The sequence below is a fragment of the Pelodiscus sinensis genome, chromosome 1 (genome assembly GCF_052426305.1).
Source record: "Pelodiscus sinensis isolate ZL-2025 chromosome 1, ASM5242630v1, whole genome shotgun sequence".
NCBI lineage: Eukaryota > Metazoa > Chordata > Testudines > Trionychidae > Pelodiscus > Pelodiscus sinensis.
Window position 1 is genome coordinate 152,407,508 of NC_143052.1, and position 17,862 is coordinate 152,425,369.

The following is a 17,862-nucleotide window of genomic DNA, read 5'->3' on the forward strand; positions in this document are numbered from 1 at the left end:
AAAATACTCCTATACAAAATTTGAATCAAGTGCCAACATCGCATTTCAGATACTGCCACAGGGTGAGGGAGTTGGGTGGCAGGGTTTGGGGTTTGGCCCATCTGTCTCCCAGGAGTATAAGATGATTAGTGATGAATGACTAGGTCTAGTTAATACTGTACAGATATCAGTTTCACAGATTTCCAAATGATTTTCCATTGTATCTGGAGATAATCTAGGCAAAGACTGAGTCCAGCAAAGAAAACCCTTCCAGGCTCATCTTTCTTTTTGCCCTTCAGGTGAGATAGTGAAGCAGGCCCCTTCTCCGCTTCCTAGTCAGCCAAATTAAAAATCTCCACATATGTTTCAAAAAAGAATAAGGGATAATGTTGGGATCCTGCCCACCATTCTCTTTCTGTGTCAAAGAGGTTTAAAATACGAGGCTGTCTATAGAGATACGGTTAAGCTCTAATGGCTTCTGTGGTTGCCTAGTCACTGCACCTCTAGCAGTGCCATAGTCATTACATTGTAATGAGCTTTGAGATATCATGATGAAGAACACTGTAGAAAATCAAATTCTGTGATACTTTTCAGCTGTCAGCATTGAAGAATCAAGCATTTACTTTGCAATGGAGGACACCTAGTGGCACACACAAGAAACTTAACTGCAGTAAATAAGTTTTAAAGTACCTAACACTGATGGGTGGCTGTAATGGTCTTCAGCACCAAAACATCCCCCACTAACTGAATCGTTACTGAAGGTTTGCAAGGATCAATTTCTTCATTTGTTGAACATATGGTCATCTTTATTGACCAGAGCTGTCAACATTTGCACAGCTCTTCCTGCAGTATTTTTGCGCACAGAAATTCACATTTTAAATTATACCATAATTCAACTCTTCATCACAACCATTTACATTTTCCATAACATATTTCAGGAAACTGTTACATGCTCTTTGCTTCTGCCCTCCCTTTTCCCTAGAAGACTGTGCATTAATTCCCTTTCTCATTTTTATTCTAATGTTGAAACCTACTTCCTTTAGGACACATGGGTTAGAAGGAAGAGCTGGATTTAGAAAAGAAACAAACTAATTGCACAATTATCATGTATTACTCAACAAAAGTCTTTCCCCTTTCCCATCCATGTTGTGCTCCTTCAGGATGAATTCCATGCATATTTCTGTGAATAATCTGATAATTTAATCAATATAATCAATAGATTTTCTTATGGGGAAACTAAGCATTTTTCAGACATGCATAGTGATATAGTTCACCTTTATACCATGACAGCTTCCCAATCCCAGGACAGCTGCAAATGTATATAATCTGTTTCCTTCCTTCTTCCCTCCCTCCCTCCCTCTCTCTCTTTCTCTCTCTCTCTCTCTCTCTATTTATCTCTATCTATCTGTCTATCTAATGGCTTTTGCATTATCACACTCTTTCTTTCTTACCCAATTTTTGAATACCCTTCCAATCAGAACTTACTTTAACAAAACCTTCTTACAGTTGCTTCTCTGAATGAGTCCCTCAGGAGCTATATGTTGCTGTTCACTGGGTGAAAAGAAAGGGAACATGAGACAAAGGCTGCTTGAAATTTCATAGAAAGGTTTCCCGCTGTCTTAACTCTAAAAAGAGTGATGAGACTGGGACTAGTCTAAGACTGCAGTCTTTTCCCCTGTGCCAGGCATAAGAGAGAGAGAGCGAGCGAGCAAGAGAAAACTGACACTCTTTCTTGTGTACCAGGTTGTGTTCATGCACTCTGTATTCCTTGTAACTAGATAATGTCTGTTTTAGATTCGGGCCCCTACAGCAAAGCTCACATTTTTACTTTGGACTTTTTGGTTTGACACTTTGTATAGGTAAGGAACAGATACAAAGGATAGATCTGAAGTCAGTCTTCCTTCTAGTGTGGGAGCTGCTGCTGAAACTACGGATGTTAAATGGCATTTAATCAGCTAATCGACTAGTTGATGGAATTTCCATCGACTACTCGATTAGCTGATAAGGGTGGGAAACTGCAGAGCCTCAGCAGGGTTAGCTTCTGGCACTGCGGCTCCACCTTTTAAATGTATTAAGAGCCGCCAGTCTCTTAACTGATTCCACTAGCAATTTTCCAAACATTGCTGCCATGTGAGCATCACCAGGAGACCAATTTCAAATGGAAAGTAGCATACTCCCTGATATTGGCATGTTTCCTTCTGCTAGCATCAGGCTCATTTGGACACCTTGTTCCTTTCAGGATTTCCAGTTCCTGACCTTTTTGGTCCTCTTTTATCATAGCTGTTTCAGAGAATTCAAATACACACCTGTGTCTAACATGGTTGCTCTTTGAAGCACCAGAAGAAAAGGTGCTTGAGATAATAGGAGTGGGTAAATGAGGAGGAAGAGGCATGAGAGAAAGGGTGCCCCATTGTTCAGCAAATTGCAGTTGGTCATATTTTATTGCCTGTCTCTAAGATGGGAATAACATCAGCGACTCTTTATGTTGGATTTAGAAGAACATTATCAGGTTAAAAATCATAGATTCAAAAATTTAAACATTCTTACATTAGTTATTAGTATCACCTCAGATGCTGTTTATTAGCTGTAGATTGTTCGTAATAAAAATAAACGAGTCTGTTTTACTGATTTTTATAGAATGTTTCAGTTTCTCATTCACTAGCACATGATGGCATTGAGTGTGGCTTGCACAGGGGATGGGAACATTTCTGATAGAACATTCACAAACATGCTTACGTAGTATGCGCACTGATCTTGAATCTTAGTACTCTCATAGGCAACAACTACACTGCAGCGCTGTCGGGATACTTCCGGTATCCCGAAATAGCTATTCCGCATCTTTGAAACAAGCCCGCTATTTCGAAATATAATCAGCTTGCCATTCCAACATCCCTGTAAGCCTCGTTCCATGAGGATTAAGGGTCATTTCAGAATAGTAGTGTATTTCAAAATTACGAAATAAGCTATTTCGAAATTACCTCGAAATAATTGACAATTGCGTCGCTCAAATTGCATAGCTTATTTCAAGCTAAGGGTGCAGTGTAGATGCAACCATACTGTGTGAGAGATAATTAATAAGGCTATTATTTATTTAGCCTTCAGAGGGTGCTACATTTTCATAGTCACATAGAAAAACAAAACTCTGCTTCCAAATTCTTGAAATCTAAACCACTGACTCTGAAACTTTGCAGACTACTGTACCTTTCAGGTGTCTGATTTGTCTTGCATGCCCCCACGCTTCACATCACTTAAAAACAACGTACTTATGAAATGCAAAGGGGCCCCGTATGCTATTACTGAAAAATTGCTCACTTTCTCATTTTTACCATATAATTTAAAAATAAATCAACTGGAATATAAATATTGTACTTGCATTCCAGTGTATAGTATCTTGAGCAGTATAAACTAGTCTTCGTATGAAATTTTAGTTTGTACTGACTTCCCCACTGCTTTTTATGTAGCCTGTTGTAGAACTAGGCAAATATCAAAATGAATTGATGTACCCTCTGGAAGACCTTTGCGTACCCCCAGGGCTATATATAACCCTGGTTGAGATCCACTGATATAAACAAACAAAAGAGGGAGAAAGGGAGGAAATATTAAAGCAAAAATTCTTGGGAGAGAGAAAAGTGGATTGAGAGATTAAATAGGTATTTTTAGCCAGCTGTAAAAGCAGTGGGAGGTAAAAAAAAAAGGATCAGCTAGATCTGTACCTGAACATTCAGATGCTTTTCTAGGTCTTGTGCAAACTGTGCAGACTCCTTGATTAAGCCAAGTTGGTGAAGTTCTCCTGAGAACACTTCAAGTCAGGCAATAAATACCCTCAAGGACAGCATTTGTCTTAGTATTGCAGCAGTTCTTGTCCCAGCCAATATAGTGTGAGAAACCCCAAGGTTCAGTGAAAATTAAACTCCTTTGATTCTTGACTGATTTGTATACTGTTGGAATTTTGGGAAGGTTTCAAATCCAAACCACAGTCCAGAGTTGAATTTTGCAGATGCCACCTTTTATTAAGAGCAGAATGACAATACCTCGGCTTCAATTATGCTCTAACTTTGGTCATTTCAAAATCCAGATCTAGATAGAGGGCCAGTTTTTTTAAAACTATAGCCTCATAATTTTACCAATGTTGTGTAAAGGTCATTAGTATAAGTGAGAATCTAACCCTTAGTGCCTTGTCTAGTTTTGCCTCCAGACTCAAGGTGTGGGTCGCTGCTCATCCAGATCATAGAGACCCTGCTAAATCTTTTTTCTGGCGCGTTTATTGTCTCCACACATGGAGGTGCTGCCGTGCACAGAGTGCCCCTTTATGGTACTGCTAAGGTGTCCCCTGTGGCATATAGCCAGTGGACATATGTTTTAGCCAGCATCTCAGCTGTGGACATGCAGAAGTCAAGCTCCGATCTGACCTTGTGTTTTGTCTCATCCTTTGCTACAGGTAACATCAGTTGCAAGGGGATGACAGAGCGCATTCACAGCATCAACCTTCACAATTTCAGCAATTCTGTGCTCGAGACCCTCAACGAGCAGCGCAACCGTGGCCACTTCTGTGACGTGACGGTCCGCATCCACGGGAGCATGCTACGTGCCCACCGCTGCGTGCTGGCGGCTGGCAGCCCCTTCTTCCAGGACAAGCTGCTGCTGGGGTACAGCGACATCGAGATCCCCTCAGTGGTATCAGTCCAGTCTGTGCAAAAGCTCATTGACTTCATGTACAGTGGGGTGCTGCGGGTCTCACAGTCAGAGGCTCTGCAGATCCTCACAGCTGCCAGCATCCTGCAGATCAAGACTGTGATTGATGAATGCACAAGGATCGTCTCGCAGAATGTGGGGGAGGTCTACCCAGTGATTCAGGACTCTGGGCAGGAGACGCCCAGGGGGACCCCCGAATCGGGCACCTCAGGGCAGAGCAGCGACACGGAGTCTGGCTACCTGCAGAGCCACTCTCAGCACAGCGTGGACAGGATTTACTCAGCTCTCTATGCCTGTTCCATGCAGAATGGCAGTGGGGAGCGCTCCTTCTACAGTGGGGCAGTGGTCAGTCACCACGAAACGGCCCTGGGGCTCCCCAGAGACCATCACATGGAAGACCCCAGTTGGATTACACGGATCCACGAGCGCTCACAGCAGATGGAGCGGTACCTCTCCACGACTCCAGAGACCACACACTGCCGCAAGCAGCCACGCCCCGTCCGGATCCAGACCCTAGTGGGCAACATCCACATCAAGCAGGAGATGGAGGATGACTATGACTACTATGGCCAGCAGAGGGTGCAGATCCTGGAGCGTAATGAGTCTGAGGAATGCAATGAGGACACTGACCAAGCGGAAGGCACTGAGAGTGAGCCCAAGGGGGAAAGTTTTGACTCTGGAGTCAGTTCCTCCATTGGGACCGAGCCTGACTTGGTGGAGCAGCAATTCATGGCTAACCTGGGTCGAGAGGGTCAGCAGGAACCTTCCCAAGCAGAGCAAAATGAAGTCCCCCCTGAAGGCGTGCACCCCCAGCCGCAGCACCTAGATGCCAACACTTCCTCGCCGGAGAGGAGCAATGACATTGAAATGGACAGCAAAGTGATCACTGTCAATAACAGCAACGAAAAGGGGGCCTTGCAGCCTTCTGTCAACACAACAGTCGCCCAACCATTGCCAAGCACCCAGCTCTACTTACGCCAGACAGAAACCCTCACCAGCAATCTGAGGATGCCACTGACCCTGACCAGCAACACACAGGTCATTGGCACAGCTGGCAACACTTACCTGCCTGCCCTCTTTACCACACAATCTGCTGGCAGCGGACCTAAACCTTTCCTTTTCAGCCTGCCCCAGCCCTTAGCTGGCCAACAGACACAGTTTGTGACAGTGTCCCAGCCTGGCCTGTCAACCTTTACTGCCCAGCTGCCAGCCCCACAGCCCTTGGCCCCATCTGCGGGCCACAGCACAGCAGGTGGGCAGGGTGAAAAAAAGCCTTACGAGTGCACTCTCTGCAACAAGACTTTCACCGCCAAACAGAACTACGTCAAGCACATGTTTGTACACACAGGTGAGTGCATGGCCATGAGGCTCATAGGGCAAGCCCAGAGATGGGCCTTTACCAATGTGCAGTTGCTTTTGACAGGTGTTCCGTTTCCCAACTTGTTAGTCCCTGACAGCCTTCAGATCTTCACAGGTTTCCAGTTATCGCTGGCCACTCTTACTGTTCAAGAATCATTACACCAATTAAATGTGATGGCCGTGCTGAGATTATAACTTGTGTTCACTACAACGTGGGAGGGGAAAACACTTGGGTGCCTGATTCATCGGCCTTTTCTCACATAGGACTCCTGTTGAAGTCAGTGGATGAGTAAGGATCACAGGCAGGCTTCTGGTTACATTTCCAAATGGTCCCTTTAGTAGTCTAACAGTGTCAAGGGAAGGAAACTCTTTCAGTACAATGAAACGTATCATAACTGCCTGTCCAAGGATTTAATTAACATGTGTTGCTTAGTACATATTAATATTTGATTAAAGGTCAAATAAAATGTGATTGGAAACAATATGAGAAATCTTTAACAGACCCATGGAAGACAGAATTTGTCTGTTGGAGGAAGGGTCATTAGTATTGTGTCATTCACTGATATGCTTGAAATACCTGGTGGTGGCATAAGGTTCTATTGGTTGCATTACTTATGAATGATGAAGCCATCTCTGAGTTTATGCAGGTCAGTCTAACTACCAAAACAACCTTGCAAAAATGACCTAACACAGCTTTCTTATGCATTTAAAATGCATCTACTTTAAAGGCTGGTGTATTGGAACCTTCTAGGGTTAGAAGCAAAAGATTTGTGCCCTATTGGGAAACTGGGACTTTATACTTCTCGTTGGTTAAAGCTCCTTTTTCTAGCCCTGTAGAGGCTTGAGACTTCAAAGCAATGACATTTCTTGTATGGAAAATCTTGTCCTTGATTCAGGACCAAATCCTGGCTGACAGACAGTTACGATTCTGAGAGGAATTTCACATTTGGAAAGAGAAAGAAGAATATCTAGCAATTATCAACAAAACAGGTGCTATGTAAACACTGAATTATTAGAATTATTTATGGATGGGATGGAAAATGGGCAGAGTGTAGGAGAGGCAGTCACAGGAGAGAGAGACGTGTCTCATGCCTCTTCAATCTCTCACATCACTTCCACACACCTGGCATATGTGTGTGTATGTGTATTTTTATTTATATTTATATATAATTAGCACTTAGATGCTGTTGTGAAGTATGCTCTAAAACGTCTAAGATATACATTATATCATTTTATAAACCACGTATAAAAGTCCCATAGCACTGATATATGTACTTGCTATATAAACAGTAAATGTTACAGGAAACATAAAGATTTCTGCCTTATTAAACCTTATAGGACAGGGCTACTCAACACATGGCCCACGGGCCACATGCGGCCCACTGTGCAGTTTGGGTTTATGTGCAGCATAACGTGCGGCCTGTGGGTGGGATCCTTTGAACATGGCCTCCACTGAGAACATGCTCCACAACAGCGAGGAGTCTTCCAGGTGGGGTGAACATTGAAAGATGCAAGCGGGCAGGCTGGCTGGGTACAGAGTGTCAGCGTTTCTAGCCCCCAGGAAGGAGGTGTCGGGAGCGCCAAAGCATTGTGGGAAGTACTTTGTATTCATGCCCATCAGTGTGAAAGAAGCATATTTATTTGCATGTATGTGCAACCACACTTAAATTGCGGCCCTCAGCATGTACTGTATCATTGTGGCCCCCAGGGCTTCCAAAGTTGAGTAGCCCTGTTATCGGATATAGTTATGCAGGTTGTTTTAGGTAAATCACATGAGCATCATTGAGGGAAATCTTTCATGTAAATGCATAGAAAGCAGTCTTAAAAATCATCAAGCTGAATTGAAGTTTCTTCCTTCAGCCATTCATACACACTATAGAATCACTTAAGAGTTACTCAGGGTTGGGCTGGGCTGCAGGGAGCTGCTATGTACAAAAGTATTGCAGCATTCAAGGCTGACACAGAAAAACTGGCATATAGCAGCCTCTTGCCAGTCTCTCCTGTCCATGCAGCACTTGTGGCTCGGGATATCTTACCGTTCCCAGCTGATACAGTCGTTCATTGGCTGATACAGTCGTTCATCGTTCATTAGACTAGTAGTTGAGAAATAGCCAGAATCCACCATAGAAATGCACCCAAGTGAACCAGTTCAACATGAGGTTCACCTTGCTTGTCCCAAGTGGAGCATTTCCATATACAGGCAGTCCCCGAGTTACACGTATCCGACTTATGTCGGATCCGCAGTTACGAACGGGGATTTTCTCGCCCCGGAGGACTGGAGCGGCGGGATGCCTGGTCCCGCCGCCCGCTTCCTCTGGGGCGAGAAAAGCTGCTCCCCGTCTCCCTGGTCTGCTGGGGGAGCCAGCAGACTAGGGAGACGCGGAGCAAAGCTGCGGAGGACCCGGGCCGGACCCGCCGCGCTGATCTGGAAGCGCCGCGGGTCTGGCCCGCGTCCTCCACCGCTTTGCTCAGCATCTCCCTGGTCTGCAGACCAGGGAGACGCTGAGCAAAGCAGCGGAGGACCCGGGGCCGGACCCGCGGCGCTTTCAGCTGATCCAGCGCCCCACCTGCTCTACCACAGGCCCCGGGCTTTGCTCCACGTCTCCCTGGTCTGCTGGGGGGGGCACTAGCTGTGTCCCCCCCCAGCAGACCAGGGAGACGCGGAGCAAAGTGGCGGAGGACTCGGGCCAGACCCGTGGCGTTTCCAGCTGATCTGGAAGCGCCGCGGGTCCGGCCCCGAGTCCTCCGCCACTTTGCTCAGCGTCTCCCTGGTCTGCTAGGGGGGGACGCAGACCAGGGAGACGTGGAGCAAAGCCCGGGGCCTGTGGTAGAGCAGGTGGGGTGCTGCCGGTTGGTCCCGCAGCACCGCTCCTTGGTGCTACTGGACCAACCCGGCAGCACCCCAGCTGCTCTGCCCCAGGAGTCCTGATTCAGCCGCTGCTGATCAGTTTTAGCAGCAGCTGAATCAGGACGCCTGGGGCAGAGCAGCTGGGGTGCTGCTGGGTTGGTCCAGTAGCGCCGAGGAGCGGCCGCGCTACTGGACCAACCCAGCAGCACCCGAGCTGCTCTGCCCCAGGCGTCCCCAAGTCAGCTGCTGCTGAAACTGACCAGCGGCTGACTACAGGAAGCCCGAGGCAGAGTTGCTCTGCCCCGGGCTTCCTGGAATCAGCTGCTGATCAGTTTCAGCAGCAGCTGACTTGGGGATGCCTGAGGTTCTTAAATTGAATCTGTATGTAAGTCGGAACTGGTGTCCAGATTCAGCCGCTGTTGAAAATGATCAGTTTCAGCAGCGGCTGAATCTGGATGCCAGTTCCGACTTACATACAGATTCAACTTAAGAACAAACCTACAGTCCCTATCTTGTACGTAACCCGGGGACTGCCTGTACATCTCACTTCCTCTCCCTTTAGGCCAAATATAAAGCAAATGAATGGTGAAACTCTGAGGAGTAAAAGCTGCCACTCCTAATGACTAAAGCACAACATGATTGCTGAGCATCAGCAATCCTGAATCCCAAAAATGCCATGTGTGGCCATGGCTGAGCTCCATCTTTCCAGCCATGGATATGTAGCTAAAGGGTCTGCATTGGTGGTATGGCCTCACTCAGGCAATTCAGAAAATCAAGTCACAGAGTTTCAGCAGCTCAGAATATTTACTGCAGTTGCAAGAGGAGCTTCAAGCATGCAGAAGGATGGCACGCACAGACTAGTTAAGGAAGCATTCAGGGTCCTGCCTAAATATTTGACCTGGACCTGCCACTGATTATCTAGATGTTCTCAGTTCTGAGTCAGGATTCTGGGTGGATTGGAGCAGTATTTCTTAACCTTTTTTATAAAGTACCCCTTTTTCAAACAAAAAAAAAAAAGTACCCCCAGTACCTACAGTTTTCAGACACACAATTTTTTTTTCTACCATTGCAACACATTTCTTTAAACAACTTAATTGTAGCCGGGCAAGCGATAAAATTTTTGGATGTAAAAAGTACAAAAATAATAAAGCACTGTAAAATGTAAAACAAAAATTCAGTTTTCTCCAAATTTCAGTTGTGTTGAAGTACCCCCCAGACTTCTCTCAAGTACCCATAAGGGTACTCATAACACTAGCTGAGAAACACTGCATTGGAGAATTTAGAGTTCATATATTTTCGTTGACAAGTGCTTCCGTAGGCAAAGAGGCAAAGGGGAACTCTTAACGAGTGACTTACATTTCCATTTGGGAGCTCATTGGCTCCCAGATTGCTCTTGAAAACCAGAGCTTGGGTGAGCAGATACCAGACACACACAAGGAGTCTTTAGCGTATTCCCTTACCATCCTGTTCAGATTTAGAGGCACTAGGTCCTTGGGCAAACAGCAAAAGCCAGGGGAATAGATGACCAATTGCGTTCACTGTTTAGCTGGCTGGAAGAGTGGCTTTAGTGTCAGAGTGCTCCATTGGTTGAAAAGAATCTCAGCACAGAACCTTTGGAAAAGCATCAGAGCAGCAGTGAACAAGTGGGGAAGCATAAAATGCAGAAGCTGAGGACTGGGCTTGCTGTATGAAATATAGTCCCAAAAGGAAACAATGGGAGACTCTGAGCCCAGATGAGAATTCAGAGACCTGGAGCTATGGAATCTCTGCTCAGCTTCCAAAAACTAAATGTTGGTGGGAGTTGCATGTAACAAACATGCTGCAGTACACACACATGGCTCACTCCCACACGTACAGGATCCGTACTCTCAGCTGCTTCATGTGGACTGATACTAACCTATCCTACAGTGCAATCATTTAACTAAGATATGCCATATTATTAAACTAAAACCCTAGAAAGCCTTCCTTACACATTTTAAAGCCTCACTGCCTTTTCTTTCATTCCATTGGGAATTGTTAAAAAAGGGATAGAAAATAAGACAGAGACTTATTGCCTCTATATAAAACCATGGTATGCCCACATCTTGACTACTGCGTACAGATGTGATCACCTAATCTCAATAAAGATATATTGGCATTGAAAAAGGTTCAGAAAAGGGCAACAAAAATGACTAGGGGTTTGGAAAGAGTCCCATATGAAGAGACACTAAAGGGACGAGGACTTTTCAGCTTAGAAAACAGGAGACAAGGGGGGGATATGATAGACGTCTATAAAATCATGACTGTTATGGAGAGAGTGAATAAGGAGAAGTTATTTACTTGACCCCATAATTTAAGAACTAGGGGTCACCAAATGAAATTAATAGATAGCAGGTTTTGAACAAACAAAAGCAAGTTTTTCTTCATGCAGCACACAATCAACCTGTGAAACTCCTTGCCAGAGGATGTTGTGAAGACCAGGACTTTAACAGGGTTCCAGAAAGAACTAGATAGATTCATGGAGGTAAGGTCCATCAATGGCTATTAGCCAGAATGGATAGGAATAGGGTCCCCAGTCTCTGTTTGTCAGAGGCTGGAAGTGAATGACAGGAGAGGAACCACTTGATGATTCCCTGTTCCGTTCACGCCTTCTGAGGCATCTGGCGTTGGCCACTGTCAGCAGACAGGATACTGGGTTAGATTGACCTTTGGTCTGACCCAGTATGGCCGTTCTTATGTTCATGCTTTGATAATTTTGGTCAGTATCTCATGCCACTCTCCTTAGTGAGATTCAGAGATGGTACAAAGCTCCAATATAAGGAACACATGCATTTGAAAGGTGCACACACATGAGTAAAACTGATATGGAATTCATTTCCTTAAAAGCAATGTTTCCTATAATCGTACTTTCTTCTTTGAGTGCTTGCACATGTCCATTCCAGTGCAGGTGTGTGCATGTCCCAAGCACAGTCGCTGGAATTTTTTTCCCAATGGTATTCCTTGGGTCAGCTGCAGTGCCCTCTGGTACTGTGAACTCTGTGCCAGTATAAAGAGCCCTGCTGGCCTTGTTGTCCCCGTGGTGGTTGCTGTGAATCCTGTGGTTGCTTTGGTATATTCTCCAGTGCTTTTTTCACAATCTTTCTAGTGTAAATGGTTAATCAGTTGTTTGTAGTTAGCCAGTTTTTAGTTATGTTAGAGTTGGACCCCTTCCCCAATCAATTGGCAGTGTTTATCTGTCTCCCAGTGCCCGGGCATACCTTGCATACTAGGGATGTTAGATAACTTGCAACTGAATAGTTGTATAACTGAATAAAATATTATCGGTTACACGACTATTCAGTAGTCCTCAGGGGCGGAGCCGGCAGCCCCTTGCCCCGCCCCCACCCCCACCCCGTGCTACTGACTCTCTACCATGGGATGCGGCGCAGCCTCTGTCCATGGGGAGCTCAGACCTCCTGTGGACAGAGGCTTCTTCACAGCAGCCTCCTCTGCCTTCCCCGCTCTATCAGCAGCATGGAGAGGCAGGCAGCACTGCAGAGCTGGTACTGGGGGGAACTGGTTTTTAAGCCGACTTCCCTCAGCACCAGCTCTTGCCTCACCCCCCACCCCTCCCCGGTTCCTCTTACAGAGGCTGCAAGGAGAAGGGCAGACAGATCCACAGGAGCCATCAATGCAGGGAGCTAGATTGAAAGCCAGCTCCCCGCGCATATCGGCTCCAGCCTCCTCCCTCCCCCTCTGCGCTGCTGTCTGTCTATCCAAGGCAGCAGCACTGGAGAGTGGGGGAGCAGCCAGCTCCTGACAGGCACCAGCTCCCACTCGCCCCTCCCCCATGCTGCCTCTGATACAGCAGCAATAGGGACAGAGTGCATGGCTTATCGGTGAATTGTTTAATCGACTATGTGCTAACATCCTGATTGCTCACCAGGCTCAAAGCCCTGTGTTTCCTGCAGCAAGTCATTGTCATTGAGTGACATGCGTTCCCGGTTTCTCAAGTGCTTGGGAGAGGTTCATAGGCAGCAGTACTGCTAGATCTATAGGGACTTTACACCTCTCACAAAAAAGGACTAGGAAGTGAGATTGAAAGTCATTCTCATGGAGAAAACTCTGAGCCCTGCTTCAGAGCTGAATCACTTGGGCTTGGTATAAGTAATTTGGCATCAGTGCAGAGCACTCTGCCTATCAGGCAGGAGTCTCAGCACCAATCCCTCTCCAGTGCCTAAAAGAAAAATAAGGAGCAGCTTGAGAGAGTTCAGTCCCCAGCACTAAAGTCAGCGGGATAAAGTGAGATCCATGCTAAGCCAATCTTCCACCTCAGCACCTCAACAGTCAATAACATACACAGGTTCTGCTGGCGTGGGAGGCACCCACCTCAGACAGGCAACATGGTTCCAGTGTGTTTATAATGCTGTCAGCGCGAGGCATTCACAGAGCCAAGGACCTCCTGTCATTGCTAATGTCTCGGTCTTCGGCAGTGCAGTAATGGATGCCACCAGTGCCACTGAGTGACAGGGAAACCATCTGCCCCCAGCTATGGCCTGGTACCAGGATTGTTTACTATCTTTGATAGTCTCATTGTAGACTTCACCACTGTAGCACTGAACTTCAAAAGCAGGCCTTGTGAGTGTGGGCCAAAATGAAAAGAGGGGTGGAGGGCCCCCCAGCCAGTGCTGCCTTCCTCCTACTCATCTCCAGGCGAGGCTTGAATGACCCTTGGTGTGCTTTCCCCTTAGGATAACCACAAAGCTCACCAATTAAAGAGGGTGACCTCAAATCTGGGCATCCAGGCAGAGGTGATCAAGAAGTTCTCTCATAGCCTACTGAACAAACTGATGGTGGTGGGCCATTCAGTGAGCCTCAGATACCTAGTAAATTCAACTATCTATGAAAGAGATCACCAAGGACTGGCAGAAGCAAGATCTAAAGTGCAGGACCCCAAAAATCTAGAGGCAGTTCTTAACTCCATTCAGGCTGGTGCCTTGCTCACGAGATTGATTTTGTGTGATAATGTCCTTCAAGGCCCCGCCAGTTTTGACAACACAGAGCTGTCTGAGTCTCTTGGGTCACATGGCATTGTGCCAGCACACAAGGCTGTATCTCAGATTTCTTCTGGTGTGGCTTGCCACAGTTTATTCACCTTCCCATCCTCATCTGGACTCAGTTCTCATCATACCTTCTTAAGTCCTCAGCTTTATGGAGAGGTGGCTGGACCATTGCACGGTCTGCATGGGTGTATCCTTTTTGTGGCCCAACCTTCAATGTCTTTGTTCTCAGATGTACCTAACCTATCTGTAGTCCATTCAGATGCAGGGTCTCTGGTCCCAAGAAGAGAGATCTCCATATCAACATCAGAGTGGTCAGGGTGGTTTCCCTAGCCTCCTTGGCATTCCTGCCTCAAAGTGTGAACAAGGTCATTTTAGCTCTCCCAAACAACTCAACAGTTATGTCCTACCTCGACAGGCACGGGGGAGCATGCTCTTCCCCTCTGTGTCAGGCATCAATCTAAGGGAGTTCTGCATAGCACATTCAGTCTAGCAGGCCAGAGACAATGCCAGCTTTGACCGAGCAATGTTGCAGTCAGCATGTTCATTAACTCTTAAGTCCACCTCCTATGTAACTGCTTGGGATGGACAAGTGCAAGAGCTGGAAGAAGAAAAAAGGTTAATTAACCTTTCTGTAGCTGATGTTCTTCGAGATGTGTTGTACATGCCCATTGAAAACTGTGACTCCCTTCCTCTCTAGTCACAGTCAGCTGGTAAAGAAGGCACTGAGGTGGCACAGGGTCAGTAGGGTCCTTGATAGTAGTGTTATGCGTGTGCAGCACTTGGGGACATCAGAAGCTGATCCAATAGCTACCACTGGGGGAAAAAATCTGGCAACTGTGCATGGAGCATGCACATACCTACACTGAAATGCACATGTGCAAAACACCTCAAAGACCGAGTTACAGAAAGGTTAATGACCATTTTTTCATGGTTCTACTTGTTTTATGGCAAATTACTCTCAGTAAGGAAACATGACAGAAGCATTGTATGGTAAGGGAATAAATTTGCATCTGAAAAAAATGATGTATTTGTGATATTCCTAGGAGAGAAGACTCCACACAAAGAGTTTGAATCAAATGACAAGGGTAAATACCATATTACAATCTGTATTAGGATATAATAATGCAAACACCAGCAAACATAGAGTGGAGGGCAGGAGAATACATTTTCCTGGCTAGGAAACCATTTACTAACTGAAAAGCTGGGGAAGAGGAAATCAGAAGGATGTGAAAAGGGAGATTTCCTGCTTGACATACATACACAATGTGTGGAGTAGGCATTGTAATGGGTTGGCTTCTGCCCCCATTGAAATCAATGGGCAAAACACTTATTTGCTTCAGGGAGAGCAAGATTGGCTCTGGGGAAGTATAGTTCGGATGAGATGATTAAATTAGCTACAGACACAGTCAGAAAATCATGTTTAGAAATCACGTGCTTGCCATGTTTTTTAGAGTCAGTCACACTACCTGCTATTACCCATTTAAAACCTCAATAAAAACCTATAGTGGAGAACAGGTCCTTACTTTTGTGTATTTGTACCATCCAGATTAATACACACTTGCACTAAGAAGGAGGTAAAATGGGGATGTGCAAATGGCGGGATGGCAACCGGACTCTGCTTCATTTGCTCAGAAAACTCAATTACACAATGTCTGAGGTCATCACACCCAGCAGTTCTTTCGACCAATCTCTTCAAAGACCGCAGAGGTGAAAACCTTAACTGTTTGCCATAGCAGATGGGAAGGAAGATCTCCCTTAAGCTGCATTTATCTAGGCAGATTATTGCAAACCTTTGACCCTGATGACTGGCAAGGGTTGCTAAAGCTTTTGCTTAAATTCTAGAGATGAAAGAATTTATTATTCAGAGAGGCAGATATCAGAACAAGGGGTGTAAATTTGCACCACTTTGGTGCACAAAGGGGAGGAGAGGAAGTGCTTTTGCCAACAACTTTGCCAGCTATGGGACAGATTCACCACTGATTTAAGGAAGTGCAGTGCCTGGAGACAGTGGAATTGCATTAACTTGCACTAGCCTCTGGTTTGTCCCCATGCATTCCGTGTCTACTGCAAAACAGCTGGAGAGGAATATAGGCTCATAATAAAAGTGTAAATCCTGCCCTGCCCAGTCCAAATTAAATTGTTTTCTGGCACCAGTTTGAACCATATACATAATCTCACAGCACAGGGAACAAATTAAACGTTGCCAATGACATGGTACTGTCTCTGCACATTGACATGAGACTAGGCCATCTTAGAGTTTAAATTAGCCAACACATACTTTAAAAGAAAAAAGAAATGCCTCATCATAAAAGTGAAACTCCAGGAGACAGGAAATTGATGAGTGACCAAAGGAAAATGCTTTTAAAGTGGGGGGAAAAAAGTGCCATTATAATATTTTTCAAGTATAATGTTAGAATCCCTCTCTGTGACCATGAAGTCTTGGAATAATGAATTAAACACTTGAATACCCTACATTTAATTTAAGAAATAAAATGGAGTTATGCTGGTGTTTAGGGATTTAGATGAATGATAAGATGTGTAGTGAAGATCATGAATACATTGATAATACTGCATATGAGGCTGAGGTCTGTCTCCCAAAATAAAGGGAGGAATATCACATAGGACAATTGAAGCTAATCTGGACAAATCTATCACATATATTGAACTAAAGGATGCCATCAGTTGCACTCTTCTGGTCACTGCATTTCCTGGATCAAACTGAGGGCAATCTTAGATTGGCTATGGGTGAAGAATACTCTGTGATAGATTTCCACGCTTTTTTGGTGTTTAATTGAATCGGCCGTCACAGTTTAATTTGCATCTGACGGAGTGGGTCTTTGCCCATGAAAGCTCGTGCCCAAAAAAATCTGTTAGTCTTTATAGGGCCACAGGACTCATTGTTTTTGCAGCTGCAGATACAGATTAACACAGCTACCCCTCTGATACTGGAGATGTATCCATTGTATCAGCCTTTGCTTTGTTCAGCTGAGCCATGAATTTTTGTGTATTCAAATATCCTTTGTTATTATTCTTGCAAATTGTTTAGCTGCCACATTTGACCAGATCAAGGAGCAACAAAGTTGAACCTTTTTTATGAAATGATAATCCTTTGCCCTTCTCTAGCATTTTCCATCTGAGAATCTCAAAGCACTTTACAAACATAAATGTATTAAGGGTTGCAGCTCTCATGTGAGGTGGGTTAGTGTCTGTATCATTATCCCCATCCAACATTTACAGGTGGAGAAACTGAGGCACAGAGAGATGAAGTGACTTGACCAAGGCCAGCCAGAAGGTGAGCGCTGGAAAACATGAATGAAACACACTTTTTAATTCCCAGCAACTGTGGCTTAGAACATGGAGCTAAGGGATAATTGGTTACAAGGGATAGTTGGGTTGTGTTCCTGATTCTGTAGTGACTTGCTGTGTGACCTTGGACAAGTCAGCTAGGTCCAGATTTTAAAACATATTTAGGTATTGCTATGCTCATTCGTGCAATGCCAAACAAATTTAGAAGCCTGTGTTTCATTTCTAAAAGGATTTAGAGGCACTTAGGATTCAAAATACCACTGACAGTTGATAGAATTTAGACTTCTGAATTCCTAGATCACTTCTAAAAATGAGATGTAGTCTTCTGAGCCTGGCATTTCAATGCTGAGCACAACAATGGCTAATACCTTTACAAATCTGAGCTGAATCACTTTCACCAGCTGCTTAATTGGGGATAATGATGATCCCCTTTGTAAAGCATTTTGAGATTTGTGGATGAAAAGTATTGTTTATGTCCCAAGTTTTGAATTATTATTAACAAGACCATTCTTCCTCCCCCAGATCATGTCTCCAGAGATTCCAGAAAGACCTGGAACTAGCCTATTCCAGAGAGCCTCACTGAACTGAGTTTAATTTGTTAAAAAATAGTTGTCTGTTTGTTTGTTTATGTTTCTCTCTCTCTCTGGCACTGGGCAG

At 45.1% G+C, this 17,862-nt stretch overlaps 1 protein-coding gene across 34 annotated transcripts in view; it reads left to right on the top strand.

Annotated features, from left to right (window-relative positions):
* Positions 1 to 17,862, top strand: part of ZBTB20 (zinc finger and BTB domain containing 20) — a 715,034-nt gene that overhangs the window by 695,686 nt on the left and 1,486 nt on the right. For 33 of the 34 annotated variants that reach the window (XM_075906071.2, XM_075906010.2, XM_075906161.2 and 30 more), the window contains one exon: positions 4,418 to 6,019. In XM_075906071.2, the coding sequence (XP_075762186.1) occupies positions 4,418 to 6,019 (1,602 nt within the window). Of the gene's footprint in view, positions 1 to 4,417; positions 6,020 to 17,727; positions 17,850 to 17,862 lie in introns of those variants that run through there. The other variant, XM_075906300.2, reaches the window with a different exon arrangement.